The sequence below is a fragment of the Oxyura jamaicensis genome, chromosome Z (genome assembly GCF_011077185.1).
Source record: "Oxyura jamaicensis isolate SHBP4307 breed ruddy duck chromosome Z, BPBGC_Ojam_1.0, whole genome shotgun sequence".
Taxonomy (NCBI): domain Eukaryota; kingdom Metazoa; phylum Chordata; class Aves; order Anseriformes; family Anatidae; genus Oxyura; species Oxyura jamaicensis.
The window spans coordinates 62,136,939-62,153,612 of NC_048926.1; the positions used below are offsets into that span (position 1 = coordinate 62,136,939).

At 39.3% G+C, this 16,674-nt stretch overlaps 1 protein-coding gene and 1 long non-coding RNA gene across 4 annotated transcripts in view; both read left to right on the forward strand.

The window, feature by feature from the left end:
• Positions 1-16,674, forward strand: part of KCNN2 (potassium calcium-activated channel subfamily N member 2) — a 79,888-nt gene that overhangs the window by 46,811 nt on the left and 16,403 nt on the right. For all 3 annotated transcript variants that reach the window (XM_035309399.1, XM_035309401.1, XM_035309400.1), the window contains one exon: positions 2,874-3,015. In XM_035309399.1, coding sequence (XP_035165290.1) covers positions 2,874-3,015 — 142 coding nt within the window. The remainder of the gene's footprint in view (positions 1-2,873; positions 3,016-16,674) is intronic.
• Positions 26-1,447, forward strand: LOC118155835. Its single transcript, XR_004746038.1, has 2 exons — positions 26-473; positions 535-1,447. It is a non-coding gene; the product is annotated as an uncharacterized LOC118155835 (long non-coding RNA).

The window sequence follows — 16,674 nt, forward strand, 5'->3', positions numbered from 1 at the left end:
CAATTTCCTTCTTTTTTAAGAATTTGCTCGTCATGTTTTGATGTATTTTGGTGATAATTCGATGGTGGACAGAGTATAGCCAAAATCTAAGCTGGTAGCTTCTGTTGTTGTTCCCACTCAACTGAGAAGAGAGACTCCAGGCTTGGTTAGCTCGGGCCGGGATCCCAAGTGTGATGCATTGTGTGGTGACATGGCATAGCACTTGACAGTGTATTCCCGTCATTTTACCAGAATCAGAGGGCTTTATGTACATACCAGAATAGTTTAGCACAGAGACTCAAAAATCACAAGACAGGTTATAAAACAAAACAAAACAAAACGAAAAAATACAAAACCAGTCCACCTTTCTGTAAATCTGGCATAGAAGCCATGGGATAATCCGGACAATAACCCTCCTTTTACTGGTGGATTTTTAACATGAAAATCCCGTCCTTCAACTGTCCCTGTAAATTTTGGAGAGAATAAGTATTTTTGTTGTTGTTTTTGAAAGATGTGATTAGGTTCTAATTGGCATGCTTTGCCACACTTGAGCAGTTGAGCCCATACAGGGCATACAACGTATTCTTTGTGTGTCGGTCACAATAGAGTCATAAATATTGATGATGATTTTTAAATAGTGTACGTCGTTTGACCACTGAACTATAACCTCAAAACCACAACTAGGTGAGAGAGGTTTTTGTATTCTTTATGTGAAACAGGTGTTTATTTCACAGACTTACTGAGTTGTATTTGAATGTTCTGTTTTTTGTCATATCAACATTCCTATAAGTATCACAATGTAGGGCTGAAAAATTAAAGGATGTAACAGTTTGGACAAAATACAGGAAAAATGAAGGGCATTGCACTGTATTTTTATCTTTGTGGCTAAGCTGTGTTTTGTCTGAAATACAGAAATGACCAGGTTCAAAACCCAAAGATGAGCATTAAGCAAATGTCTTATAAATATTTATATGAGCATTTATTATTAGTTAAGTAACTTGCTAGCTTTATACTATGTGTTGTGGCTTTAGGTCACTTCTGTGAAGCTTGTCCAAAGCCTCTGGTCATATCTCATATGTGATGCTGTGTAGAGAACTGCATGATGTGCAGGCTCTCTTTTTGCCTCCTAAATGGGATAAATATGTCTCTATCTCTGTATCCATATATTTCATAGATACTAGCTATTTCATAGCTAAGTCTGTTCAGTGAAAACTAAAATCTGTAACATCTGGCATCTGCAGTGCAGGCTGGAAAAAAAACAACAAAACAACAAAAATCAATCCACCCCCCCCCCCCCCACAATGTCAGATCTCTTTGTTGTGCAGAATTTCGCGGTGAAGAGTTAGATCAAGTTTGCTGTTGTGCAGTTGTTACTACCCTTTCTGCTGTTGTTATTATCAGTATGTCTATCACTCTCATCCAAAGATCTCCAAATGTGGATAATTCCTGCATTGCTCAAGGTGCAGAAAACAACAACAACAACAACAACACTTCCAAAGCTTGTATGAAGTGTGTGAGAGGGACAACACTGATGCCAACAGAGAGAAGGGTGCAGGCAAACAGTGGAACAGACTGGTTTGGAGAAATTGCTGTAGTCTCTGGCAGGCAGAGTTTTCAGGTTATTGTTACCATCCGGGCAGAGGTGGGAATTTAAGAAAAGAATGGAGGCATTTTGCTGATAGTTACAGCAAATATCTTGCAAGTGAGAGAATAGGGGATTTTCCTGAGCTGGCTTTCTGCCCACTCAGCATACCTGCCTGCTCCGGTGTTGAGGGTGAGGTCCAGGAAGGAAGATGACTGAAGCAATTATTTTGGTGGTCAAAAGCAGATTGCTTACAGATTTGTGAACTAATTCTCTGGCGGTACTCTGTGACCTGCTGTTTTAGAGATTGAATATAATAATACTTGTGAAGATCCAGCAGCATACGTAACCAACCTGAGGCTTCACAGCAGCTGCAGGGGTTATTGCAACCTTGAGGCTGCAGTAGCTGTCACAGATAGTCTCTGCTGCAGAGCTGCTCTGAACAGGGAGCAAAATTCCATCTACGTTAGGCTGCGTTTTCCCCCGCAGGCTGAGTGTTGACAAGAGTTTTTATTCCTAAAATGTGTCATTATGGCATCCCAGTTGATTAGCTATACCTGTCATGTGAGGACTAGCTTATTCATCAGAACTTGTTTTCTTTGAAGGAGAAAATGAGTGTATTCCATTAGAGTATTAAAACTAGGACAACAAATGGCACATCAGGAAATTACATTTAATTAGCTGACTTAGCACAAAAGAGAGGTTTTTATATTTATGGTGAGGATCTTGTAATGATGAGAAATACAATACTATTTATCTTGAACATGCTGAAGGAGAGGGAAGATACTAGGTTTTCTAATAAAGCATTACACGGTAGTTCATTATTAGATTTCTGATCACAGACTTACTGTTAGGCAAGGGAAATGTAGTTTTGCTCTGATTTCTGCTTGCCCATGCAACCTTTTCTGACTTCCTTATATGCCTCAGCCAGCAACAGACTGATGTCCGACGCCACTGCAGAGGATTATCAGGACTGGTACCCCTGCTGAAGAGGTTCTGTTAAAAAACTTTATATCCTGGTATATTACAGTTTCTGGTATTTTTCTGCTATTTTATAGTAATAACAGAATACTAAAATATAAAATGTCCAGAGAATCTCTACTAGTTGTGCTATAGTTTTGTCTTCAGTTTCGTTACTCCTGATGTCTTTGTATTTGAGTTTAGTTCCTTGTTGCTGCTTTTAAAAATAATTAACCGTAAGATACAGAAATGGCTGTATGAGCAGGTACTGAGATTTCTTTCTTACATCTTAAAAAAAAAAAAAATAACAGAAATTTGCATGGTAAAGAATTTGTTTTCTTTTTCTTTCCAGGTACCACGACCAACAGGACGTTACTAGCAACTTCCTTGGAGCAATGTGGTTGATTTCAATAACTTTTCTATCCATTGGATATGGCGACATGGTACCTAATACATACTGTGGGAAAGGAGTCTGTTTACTCACTGGAATCATGGTGAGTGTTTCTGAATTTATTCATTCATGGATGTGAGATTGTTGGCAGCAATTAATCCCCAAACTTGTGGTAGTCGTAAAGAAATATTAATTTGCTAGTCTGTAGAGGATATAGACTTGCACTGTTCCCATGGCCTTTCATTCCATGGTAATGGAATAGAGGGTTTTCTCCCTGTTGAGGTAAAATTTTATGGCTGTGTAATGAAATACAGGGAAATGAATTCCACCCTGACATAATTTTCAGCTTCAAAATATTAAGAGTCTTTCATTACATTTTAAGGTATCACATCTTCTCAGTTATCTTTGGACACATGTAACTGGACTACTAGTAATAAAGAATCTACAGTTCTGACTTTTGCTTCTTATAATTAAGTTAGTCACAAACATAGAAACTCAATAGCTTCTAGTCTGCTAAAGCATTTTGCTTGTACATAGTTTTATTTATTATATGTCTAATATATTATACATAGTATTCCATTGCTTTAAGTGCAAATTTCATGGTACAAGTTTTTGTTAACAGTAATACAATGCAGCAAGTGTTGGTACATGCACGTTCAATATATATTTATTAGCTGTTCTGCATGTATGTCTTAATTTTTTTCAGTATTGCACCATTTGGTCAAAGTTAGGCAGGAAGTAGAACGTTATATTGTAATGTCTGGGAAATTTATGCACATCTATAGTAAATCAGAAGAAGAAAAGCTCATGATTGTGCCACTTTTATTTGTATAGACTCTTGTACAAATGTCCCTGTGAATGAGATAAGCATCATTTATGCTATATATGACAGTGAGATGCGTACATGTTTCTAAAATCTTGCCACTGATGATAAACGGTGCAGCTCCAGTATCTACCTGCTGTTAAAACAGGTATATTGGAATTATGGCTGAAAATAAATGGTAGCAAAAAGTTTCCCATTTTAAACAGGTGTTTGGCAAATTTGTTGTTTGTAAGAGTGTATTTTATGTCCAAGGAGTAAAACAGATTAAGGTGTTTTTGTAATTTTTTACAATTTTTTCTGTTGTTTTTGTTTGTTTGTTTGTTTGTTTGTTTTAACATTATACAGGTTTCAGGTCATTGGCCTTTCGTAAGAAAAGTGCCCAGTGCATTTTGCTGGTGCTGGCAAATGCTTATCTCTTTAAAAGCAGAGTTTGAATTTAGTTGGAAGGTACAGGCTGAAAGCAGAGGAATGACTCAGGCGGCTTTTATAAAGGCTGTTGACTAAGCTCAAATCTGCCATCTTCTGGAGTATTTGCCTTTGTTCCTCATTCTGAGCTGCATTTTGATGCCAAAGAGAATGAAAAGTGGTCTTAAGTTCATTAGGAAAAAAGGACAGACAGTATACACGGCCACAGGGATATGCAGAATGGGGTCAGAGCCCTGTCATAATGCTTTTCTTCTTCCCAAGCAGTGTTTAAGAATAACAAGAAAATACTTCAAGATGCAGGTATCAGATTATTACTCATCCTTATTACCATCTCTGACTAGGCTTTCTGAACAGCAGCAGCTAAATTCTTAACTCGCATTGAGTATGCACTGATATTCAGCTCAAGTTCTGCACTATTCGCATTTCAGTATAAAAACACTTACTGTAACAGAAATCATAGGAGCTTCAATGCCCTGCAAAAGTACAATGACAATAGTAGTATCGATACGAATCATCCACAACTTTCACACTGCTATTAAGTTTATGCTAGTGTAAATGATGGCAGCATCCAAACCATAATTGTGGTGGCTGTAGGTACACTCATGATTTTATGATGATGATGGTGATGAAAACAAGGTAAAAATTAAATCACAAAAACAGACTATAGATTATTGCAGATGTTATCCTACACACCTATGAATGAACCAGACAGAAAATGATACTATAGGACGCATTTGTCGTTTTGCATTTGACAACACCTTTTGGATTCAGATGTAAAATCATTTATTGCAGTTGTTTCTGTTGCTTGGGAGTAAAAATGAAGTACTTGTTAATATGTAGCGTTTACACACAAGACATTTCTTTTTCACAACAGAAATAAGATTCATTCGTTTGAAGTTAAGCTTGTTCAATGTACCCATTATAGCTTCCTATCTTTGATTGTTTTTTGTGATTAAATGTTCTGCAGATACTTTGGAAGCACTAAGCCTGTAATCAGAATCACATGGTAATAATTTAAGGATTAATAATCTCAAGACACAGAAAACATTATTAACCGAAAAAAAAAGGGAGAGGGGGGCGCAGGTGGCTAGTGTGCAATGTTAGTAGTTCTGAAAGCCTGACTCCTAATTACATTCTAAAGGACATCAGCAATATGGCTTTGGCAAATCATCATATTTGAGAAGAAAATTACAGAGCAATGAGAGAAATTCAGATCATGGATTTACTTTTTTGTTTGTTTGTAATTTTTGTTTGTTTAATTTTTGATAAAGGATCTGAAAGATATGAAATTTGAAACTATGAACACATTAATGAATGATCTTCAGCCTAACTTGTAAGACTAAAAAGCTCATAATTCTTGAATATAATTGTTTAAATACAGTCACTGTTCTTAAATTGTTCTGAAACCAATTAATTCATATTGGTTGTAGAAAAGATAAGATCCTAAAAGAACAGATTTACCAATTTCTATTTCAGTAGGAAAGACTGATGGTCTATGGTCTATTTAAAATGACTGTAACAAATAAAATCAAATGATATATGTGATTTTAAGAGAAAAAAGTAAGTCATTAGCATCTGAAGTAGCAAATACCGTGTTGGCTTGGTGTGGTCAATACCCAATAGCACTGAGTGTTTACTTTTGGATAAGTTCCCTGTTAAAAAAGGTAAGGAGAATAAACAGACATATTTATGAATACAATTATAATTATGCAGACCACTGAAAAATTAGTATTGGCTTTGCAAAACTGGTGGCCCATGGAGGACTCTGCTGGTGTCTTGACCCCACTGAAGGGAGAGTCCAGGTGCCACTTCTGCCTCAGAAATTGCTTTCTGTGGAATGGAAACTGGACTGCTTGGACCAAAGCCTGAAACTTTAATAAAAATACTGATGCAGCACAGCGTGGAGTGGGGTAAATGCAGAGGCAGTTTACATACTGGCAGAAGATTGCCGGTCAGTGTTTTACCAGTGAGCTTTGTAGGCAGCAGTAGTAGACTATGGACCAGATAGACTATAAATCAGATAGTAAACACATCCTCTGTTGTCTATGCATTCGATAGGCCTGCAAGAAAATGACGTATAGATAGAAATACAAGCGCCATCTTCCAGATGTTCTGCCAGAACAGGTTTTAGAAGAGATGGGGAGACCTATACCATTCATCTTCACCATGCATCTTCATATGCAGTGGCTATCACTAAATATGCACACTGAATGTGCAGTAGTACCCAAGTGGACCTCTCAGATCCTGGTCACCAGGCTGAGCTCAACTGCAGTTGGAGCACTTTGTGCCGGTACTGAGTGGAACAGCTTGTAAACAGAGAGCATTTTCAACCTCTTAATGGCTTTATGGAGTCAGGGCTTTGGAGTGGTTTGCCAAATTTTCCATGCATTGTGAGGATTATAGTGAAGATAGCAAAAATTTGAGAAGGGAAGTAGAAATTGATAGAAGGAAAAAGAAGGGGCAAATGGGAGAAGATACTGGAAGGTGTATATTTGTTGACTGTAAGATGGGAAGAACTGTAATGAATGAATGACCTATTGAAGGTCTATGAAGAATCCAGAGGATGTTGAGCAGTTCCTGGTCTTGAGTCAGAGCAGGGGGTCTGTTAATCTCTGTTAAGAACCATTACAGTTGGAAAAAGCAAACTTGCCTCTTCCTGATGCATTGTAGTAATTCCATGCAATTTGTGCCACAATGACTAACAAATAACTATTTTTAGATAATTTTTACAGGCCTTCGTATTTTTTTTTTTTATTTATGCAAGATGAAGTAATAGCCATCCGTTCTTATGACTGCAAATAAAAGGATCTACTGCAAGGTTTCAGAAGGACTTTTCCTTTTCTGTTGAGCATTATGTTGTGAGCTTGTGCATTGATTGTATGATGCAGAGATAAGAATGCAGAATTTTCCTAATGGGCTAGCTGCCAGCAGTTAGAAGACATGAAGAACTTAGTAGGTCAAACCAATTTGGCCACAATAAAATGGATGAGTTGCAATTGTCCTGTGACAGGATGCACAGAGTGGTTGGCTACAGGTTGGATGAAGATTGCTTTAGATGAAATAGCTGTTCTTTCAGAGGCTTGGTCATACTGTCGCCAAAATTGTAGCAATAAAAGGTTCTGTTATTGAAAAGAACTCAGAAGAGATCATTAAGATCATAAAAGAGATAAGTTATGAAGGTTTTCTTAAACTTACATCATGGAGGTGGGCAAGATTAAATGTTTCTTCCAGAAACATTTTAAGTAGTATCTTCCAACCATTGTATTTGAACTCCATTTGTATAGCTGAAGAATTCTTATTTGAGTAGTCACAATATAGTCAGCGTGTACTATCTGCCCCTAGGGATGCAAGTTTTTATAAGTTCTAAATGGTGAATTAAAAATGAGTCAGACCCCATTTTAAAACATCTCATGCTGCAACTTTTAATGTACATGTGGAAATTTGCATTTAATTTAAAAGAATCACAATTCCTATCCTACATGTGCCAAAGAAAAATCAAGAGGATTAGGTGTTTCTGATAAAAGCAGACCCTTACCTGTGGTTAAATTGTCTTGTTTGTGCATGCAGTCTCGTATCAGACTCACTCAGTTCTTATCAACATAGAGCTGGCTACATCAGGAACATGGCATCTAGAATAGTGTAATTTTTAATCGTGTGATTTTTACTGGTAGCAAAATCAGAATTGTAGCATCTTTGAAAATTAATAGTTGCTAGATTGAAAAAAAAAAAAAAAGAAAAAGAAAAATGAGATTTTTAGCTGTCTTGTTAACACAAGCTACATTGGCTGCTGAAAGTAAAGGAAAAGAAGTTAAACAAGATTGGAGCGGTGTAATATGAAAACTGCTTTTTAGAACTTTTATGGGTAATTTACTAAAGGTCACAAATGATTTTGCTTAATGATGCCTAAAACATTGTGGGATTTTTTTACAAAAAAAAAAAAAAAAAAAAAAAAACTTTATATTTAATTCTGTAATGAATTGCAGAAACACATAATTGTTTATGAAACACAGAAATGTACTTTGAATTACACTCAAAGATCTGAAAAGGTATGATTAAGACCAATATGCTGCATTTTGGCTGCATTTGTATTATTAAGTGATAGAAAAGAGTCAATTTTCTATAATAACAGTATAAGAATAATAGGCTATATTGCCATTTAAAGGTTTACCTAGAGCATTTTGTACATTGGTTATTAATGTGTAGTATTTTTACCATGTCTAGTGCCTGGTGGAAAAAGGTGAGAGCCATGTTATGAATAGTTTTGTTGATGAGAAGCCTACTGGAGGAATTTCAGAAATGTAGAACACAGCTTGGTTTTTATTTCCCTGAAAGTCCAGGAATATAGAAAAAGGTTTTCATGTGAATTGATAGTGTATTGGGTCTACATTTCAATCATATGGTAGAATTTAATTCAATTGATTCTGAAAATTCAGTAATTAACATAAGTGATGTCAGGGTTCACAACAGATCATTTTTATTTCTTCTAACATAATAGCATGTAGCTGGACAGTGTATCAAGCAGAAACATAAAATGGAGAAGACAGTTAATGGGGTTTGAATTATTTAGGGTTGCAACTAGAAAAAGTCATGCAGGACAGAAAGTCCTCAGCTCCTCTATTATTGTTGCTCCAGCACACAAGTTTGTCAAAATGGAAACTTTTTTTCAGGAACAAAACATACTTCTGGATTATTTTAGGTCAATGGCTTATTGTGATGAAATTTCTAACCGAAGTAAAGGAAAAATAAATTATTAAAAAGTTGAGTAGCTCTATAGAGTGATCCCTAAAGCAGCAGTGATTAGAACACTAATCTGGAGTGAGAGAATGGCAGAGGCTGTCTTCTACCTCCATTTAAGTAAACACAATCTGGAAGGTGTGACTCTCTTTGGAATTATGGAAAAAGTAAAAGAAAAAAAACACCTTCAGAAGGCGTGTTGGGTTTACATGGCAATGTTTTGGTGTTGGTGGGGCTGGAGGGGTGGCCTCTGTGAGCAGAGCCCAGCAGCTGCCCCATGTGAGAGCAGAGCCAGCTCCAGCTGCTCCAAAAGGCACCTGCTGCTGGACGGGGCTGAGCTAGGGAGCGATGCTGGGTGGGCCTCTGGGAGAGCAGAGGTAAGGAAGGGAAAAATACTGCTGTGCTACAGCAGCTGGGAGAGAGGGGCGAGACAATGAGAGAGAAGCAGCCCTGCAGCCCCCCAGGTCAGTGCAGCAGGAGGGCAGGAGGTGCTCCAGGCAGGCAGCAGCAGTTCCCCTGCAGGGAGAGGCCCCTGGTGGAGCAGGCTGTCCCCCTGCAGCCCATGGGTCCCACACGGAGCAGATCTCCACGCTGCAGCCCGTGGAGGAGCCCCCGCTGGAGCAGGTGGATGTGGCCTGGAGGAGGCTGCGGCCCATGGAGAGCCCCCGCAGGAGCAGGCCCCGGGCCGGAGCTGCAGCCCGTGGAGAGGAGCCCACGCAGGAGCAGGGGGGCTGGGGGGAGCTGGTGCCCGTGGGGGACCCGTGCTGGAGCAGTTTGCTCCTGGGGGATGGATGGACCCCGTGGCACGGAGCCGTGTGGGAGCAGTTCCTGGAGAGCTGCTGCCTGTGGGCAGCCCCCGCAGGCTCAGGTTGGGAAGGACGGCATCCCGTGGGAGGGACCCCATGGGGAGCAGGGGCAGGGAGTGACCGTGAAGGAGCCACGGAGATGAAACGTTAGGGACTGACCACAGCCCCCATTCCCCTGCAGTTCCCCTGCGCTGCTCCATCTTGCTGTGAGAGAGTGTGAGAGGATGATTGGGCAGGCGCCTGGTGACCAGGCAAGGTCAACACAGCACAGAAGGTTTTCAGTTCTGCCTCTTCCCCAGCAGATCAGGGAAGTTTTTGAAGTGTCAGAGGACAGGAGAACTGTTCCTACTTTGATCTCATTTAGGAATTGCAGATGCATTTCAGCAAGTTCAAAGGCAGTCTGTTACTGAGCGGAATGTTGTCCCATGATATCTTTGTTTACATAAATATGCCTGGAGCTGATGATGTAGGAAAAACTCTACTTTGTTGTTAAACCATGTAAGTTGGTTTTGTTTCATCTGCAATAACTTCAGATTTAATAAGGGAATTTTAATATACTTTTATACATATTGTTACGAAACTTTTTTTATTTACAACACACACATTGGACAAGAACATAATCAGTAGGTCTCGTTCTGAACTACTAAATGAATGTTTCCCATCAGCATCATAGGCTGGTCAGCCTGCTGCTTAAGTTAGAACACCTTCTTGCTCAGCAGAAAGGTTTTTTTTTTTTGCATGTCAGGCAGTGTCGTGTTTGCCAGGGTGTTTTCAGCTGTTAAGACCACTGACAGTTTCCCAGGAGCCCAGATATCATGGTGCGTTCTGTCATTGTGCTCATCTAAGCTACCACTACTGTCATTTTTAGGTTCACTTACAGAAGCCAGACTGTCTAATTTAGGAAATGTTTCCTGTGCTGTCCCAGAAGCCTTTCCCCGTACTCAAGCTTTCATTACTAAAGAACAGAGTTCACTTCATCCCCCCTGCCACTACCCACTACTGTCTGGGAGTATTTAATCTGTTTCATTTTTTGTGTATGACATGTAATACTCCTCATTATTTTTATTATTTCTTTGGTTTTTACAACATTGCCAGAACTTTACAGACTAATGGGAAGTAAATAATCCATTCATCCGCTGCTGTTCTGTAGATGAGAAATTTACATGTTCCAACCAAATTCTAGCTGCGGTGCAGAAAACCTCCACTGAAGACAATAGTAGCCAGGAAAATACTGAATATATGAAAGTATAAATAATGCAAAACTATTTTAGGTCACAGTTTTGGCTGAGATGGTATAGTTGTTCTATTACTCATCCTACTTTGTTTCAGTGATGCAAGGTTACACATCTGTCCCAGTAAACAATGACAAATGCAAAAATGCATTTATGCAACACCATTTCCATAGCCTCTGTCTGTCTTGTGGATGGATTCCTCCCTCGACTTTTGCATTGCTTGTTTTGGAGAATTTTTTTGCTTCAAACAAGATTATTTTTTTCCCCTTCCCAGGTGGTCCTCTTAAGTCCACCTTTTAGAAAGCCAAATGAACAGAGTATCTGTTTAAATTCTTACAGGTTTTCATTTTATACAGAGCAGCAGGAAGAAAGTTGTGCCTTTTCTGGTGCAGAGCTAAATTTCCCACCAGAGCCATATGTCTGCAAAGCGGACCTTCTCTCTCCCTCAGTGGATCTCAAGGGAAATGAGCAAGAAATGTGGCAGCTGCCTTCTTTCAGCTACAGGCAAGTATAGCAGGACATTTTTGTGACAACTACAGCGCTAAAGACTGCACTTCACTTCCAGTCCAGTAAACCAAAGCTGCCAGGAGACTTTCAGCTGAGACACTGATAGACCGTATTACTTCCTTTCTCACTGATAATACCCTCTGGGCATATATATGTGACCTCCAGGCAGTTGCAGAAATTTCTCAGTTCACTGTTGTCTGTAAATGTATTTTGGAGCCTTACCAAAGAAAGAACGAAGTGGAAATGCCAGAGGCATTCTCTGAAATGCAGGCTTTTAAACTGCTGACCAAGTGATGTTTTCAGTGCAGCTTCTCAGCCAGTGCTAGCCCTACTTGTCATAGATTTTGAAAGAGACAATGAAAGCAACCCCTAAACATAACCCTTTGGTCAAAGAGTTGCAAGCACCCCTTTCTTTTTCAGTGGAACGGGACCATTGCAAGAATGCTAATGGCAACCACTAGACTTTATTGACATGTCAGTCTGAACTCTGCAGTTTTGCAGTCACTGTATATTGGATCAGTGTGAACCTCAGTCTTAGCAGTTGTGAATGCACAATCTTGATCCAAACTTCTTAGCTTTACCCTCAGCAGATAAGATTTCTGTGATTTTAGTCACTCTGGGCAACAATAGATTTTCCCTCCAGCTGCTGTGACTGCTGTGGTTTGCCATGATATAAAATTCTCTGTTGTAGCTTTAAATTAGCCTGCTCAGGCAATCCAGGTGATGAGAGCAGAAAGCTCAGGGTGGGCTGCATTAATGAAGGGAAAGACAGAGGACTGTGATTAAACTGCTGAAGTCATCTCATCTGTTATAGCATGTAAGATCGATGCATAACCTCAGCAGAGCCCAACAGGATCTGAGGGAGAAAAAAGACAAAGACAGGTTTAGTATAATGATGTGTACAGTACAGTTGGTTAATACAGACCCACCACCTTCATTTATTGTTATTTATATTACTTTCAGTAATATAGCACTTCAGTACTCTAAACACCTGCTCATACTGATACCAGTACTGTATAAAGACAGTAGAAACACATACTCCAAATGCCTGAACAGCTTAACATCTTCATAGTGCAAAGAGAGCTGGGAACAAGGAGGTAATATGTGGTATCTAAATAAGTGATCCTTCGGCACACCAGGAATCTTAAGTATTGTTTCATCAGGCTTTGTAGTAAGTAATAGCCTAAAAATGATGGTGAGCAGAGTTTGAAAGGAAACTCCTACTTAGATTTGTACATGTTTTTGGTGAGTTTTTCCTCAATCAAAGGACAACACAAAGTTTTTTTTCTGTTGTTGTTGTTTGGTTGGTTTTTTAAAGTGGGATTACCAGAACCAAAATATACATGGTTTCCATACTGATGAACTGGAAGAGCTTAGAGTCATAAAATACTGAAACCGAGGGCAAATGTTCTATATGTGATGCCATTGAGAAGATAATAGATGGAAGACTGGACAAAAATGATGGGCAAAGAAAATAAATCATTGCAGCAGTCTCCGATATGACTAAGAATGGGATAATTTGCTTGAAAGCAGATGAAAGGAGGCTTGCAATAATTCAGAACTAAGTGGCGAGAGGAGAGCTTAAACTATGTGGACAGAAAAGGAATGCTGCAGGTCTCACAGCAGAATGAAAGAAAACATGAAGTAACAGTTACTTTGTTCTGGAGGGCACATTTAAGCATTTTGTGCAGTTGCTAAATTTAATTGGAACTTAAAATAGAATTAATTTCACCTTTCATCTCTTGCTGTTTTAAAATTGTGTGGGCTTGATGTTAAAAAGCCAGTATCTGTTTTCTGGGGCCAATCTTCCACTTCTCTAAGGAACATCAGTCATCGTTGAGGCTTGTGTAACAGAGGAAAAGAATTAGCCTACTAGTGTTTAACAAGTATCTTAGTACATATGTGAGTCAAATAACCCCACATGATATTATCTTGTCTGGATTCTAGGCAGCAAAGAAAATAGCTAAGGAGAGCTTTCATGGACTGTTGCTTACCTATGTGAACATTTGAGTTTAAATAATAGAATCTTAGAATGGCCTGGGTTGAAATGGACCTTAAAGATCACCTAGTTTGAACTCCCCTGCTCTGGCGGGGTTGCCAACCGCTAGAGCAGGCTGCCCAGAGCCGTGTCCAGCCTGGCCTTGAATGCCTCCAGGGATGGGGCATCCACAACCTCTCTGAGCTCCAGTGCCTCACCACCATCTGAATGAAAATCTTTCTCCTAATATCTAACGTACATCTCCCCTGTCTTAGTTTAAAACTACTCTGCCTTGTCCTATCACAACCAACACATGTAAACAGGCATTCCCCCTCCTGTTTGTACGCTCCCTTCAAGTACTGGAAGGCCGCAATGAGGTCTCCCCAGAGCCTTCTCTTCTCCAGGCTAAACAAGCTCAGTTCCCTGAACCTTTCTGCATGGGAGAGGCGCTCCAGCCCTCTGATCTTAGTGGCCCTGCTCTGGACCTGTTCCAAGAGCTCCACAACCTTCTTGCGCTGGGGGCCCCGGGCCTGCACGCAGTATTCCAGGTGGGGTCTCACAAGAGCAGAGTAGAGGGGGACAATCACCTCCCTCTCCCTACTGGCCACCCCTTTTTTAATGCAGCCCAGGACATAGTTGGCCTTCCAGGCTGCAAGTGCGCACTGCTGGCTCATGTCCAGCTTCTTGTCCAGCAGGACCCGTAAGTCCTTCTCTGCAGGGCTGCTCTCAAGTACTTCTTCTCCCAGTCTGTATAAATACCTGGGATTGCCCCAGGCCAACTGCAACACCTTGCACTTGGCCTTGTTGAACTTCATTAGGTTCTCATGGGCCCACTTCTCCAGCCTGTCCAGGTCCCTCTGGATGGCATCCCTTCCCAATCACCATTCTTTGTCCTGAACAGGAGCAGCATGTTTAGAATAAAGATACGAAGAATGTCCTGAAGTTGTCTGCAGGTATATCAAAATGTTTTCATACAGGACAGCGACGAAAAGGTTGACAGTCAAGGAGAGTTCTGACCAGTGTACATGTCTATAAATCTTATGCTTCAAGATAGTACTACTCAGAAATGCAAGTTTTACATCAACAGAAGAGATTTGGTACCACTGTTCAGTCAGATCCAAGCGGGTGTTTGTTGCTTTGCCCAGCTGAAAGACTGAGAATGTGTCATATATTTGTTTTCAGACTTCTTGCTTTTACCAAAGACTAACAGAAACTATTTCAGATCAATCAAGATATGGTATGCATTCAGGATGAGGTCTGTGTATTTCAACTTCAGATCATTTTAAACAGAAAATAGGCTTTACACAGCTCATTGGTGGAGTCTTGGTCTTGTCATTTTAGAGAAGCCAATTTTCAACTGGGTGATTGTTTGGGACTCCTCCTTGTTTGTAAGATAATTTTGTTAAGCCTGCACGTCTTTCTGGAAAGCAGAAAAAATCAGGATGCTCAGCTTTCAAACTTTATGGTTGCTGGAAAATCTTTGTTCACGTAGAACTTGAAATAAATTAGTTGCTGAAAGGTTATCTGATATTACTTACTTGCAAGTTTCCAATTAATGGGGCAAATCAGCAACACAGTTAAGCTTTCACTTCGGCTTGCTTAGTTTGCTTACACTGTATGTATTACTTGTTTTTTAACATATAATAACAAACTTAGTGTTTTTTAACAGCTATGTTGGTACCTTTCAACACAGCCTGTAACTGTATAATGCTTCATTTGAAGAAATCATGTCAAACTTCTCTGCAGATCTGAGAAACTATGAAATCTGAATTATATGTTTTTTAATTTTTCCCCAAATCATTAGAAATCTGAATCATCAGCAGATGTATAAATACTTTGGTCATTATTTCCCTTCTTTGTGGAATAGTTCTAAATCAAAACTTTCTGTCATACATAGTTATGAACATTTACTAACTAGCACAAACTGATGCTTTTTAATTATTTAAAATATGACATTTGCTTTTGCATCATTTTAGCCATGCTTTGAATGGACTGTTCAGTGGGGTGGAATTCAGTGAATTTCAGATGTATATGTCTCAAGATAATAAAATATTCTTTTGTTATTTTTTCCCCCAACTGTGGACATACTGGAAGTCCTAAGTGCCCTTAAAATTGGTCTGCTTACCAAAACAAAATAACTGAGATAACTCAGTAATGGGAGAGAAAGACGGGGACTGACTGAGGAATGCAAGGTCCAAATAGAATTAGTTGCTGCCTTAATACTTGAAAATATGCATATTCCTGCCCTTTTCATTTTCTTTTGATGATATATAATTCCCCTGAAAGTTAAGCAGGAGCCTGAAGCAGTGATTTAGTTTATTTACTTCAAAACAGGATAAAAAGAATGATGCTGGAAATTATAAAATGCAGTAATCAAATATAAGACTTTTTTAGAATTTTATTCTCAAAAGAGCCCTTCTTGCAGTTGAAATAACATGGTGCTTTTACTTAGCCTAAGTCATTTTAGTAAGAAAGTGACTTCTACATTCTGAAGTATTGATGAAAGAAACAACAACAACAAAAAAAAGGGCAACAGAGCAGGAATTTATAGAATTTATGTTACTGATTTTCATGTCAATTGGGCTATTCAAAAACAGCAGGCATAATGCTTATGATGCTACCATCTTAAAGCAACAGTATTGCCTCCATTTCATTTCTGCAATTTGGAATAATTCTCACTTTATGAGTATTTTTAAGGATGCTGAAATCTTTAGGTAAGCTGTGTAAAAGCACAGAGCACTGTAACATAAAATATTAATTAGAATTTTGTTCTTTAGGTAGTAATTCAGTGTTATCTCTCTAAGCTGATAGCTGCTTAAAGAATCAGTATAATTCAGTTTCCTTCAAGTTACTGCAAAAGGTAAACATGCACAGAGTATACTTCTCTCATGCAGAGATGCTAAAAGGTCTCATTCTCATATGCTGAGAACGATCATAACCCACAAAACCAAGAGTGTAATTTGCATCTAGAACACTGTGCAGCTGCAGTAAGCTGTTCTGGTGATGAGGAAGATAGCAGCCCATTTGTGACATAGAGGTGGCTTTCACAGTGTGCCAGTGACACTGTTTTACTGCTGTAGGTGCTGTCTTTCACGTGAGATACGAAGCTACGGTCTTTAGCAGATTTTGGCCCTTATAACTCTGGTGCCACTTTAAAGAGGCATGAGAGTTAGTGCCAAAAGCCTGGGATAATTTCAACTCAAACAAATTCCTTCCATCTGTCACCATTCCTCCAGTCCTTTTTTTTTTTTTTTTT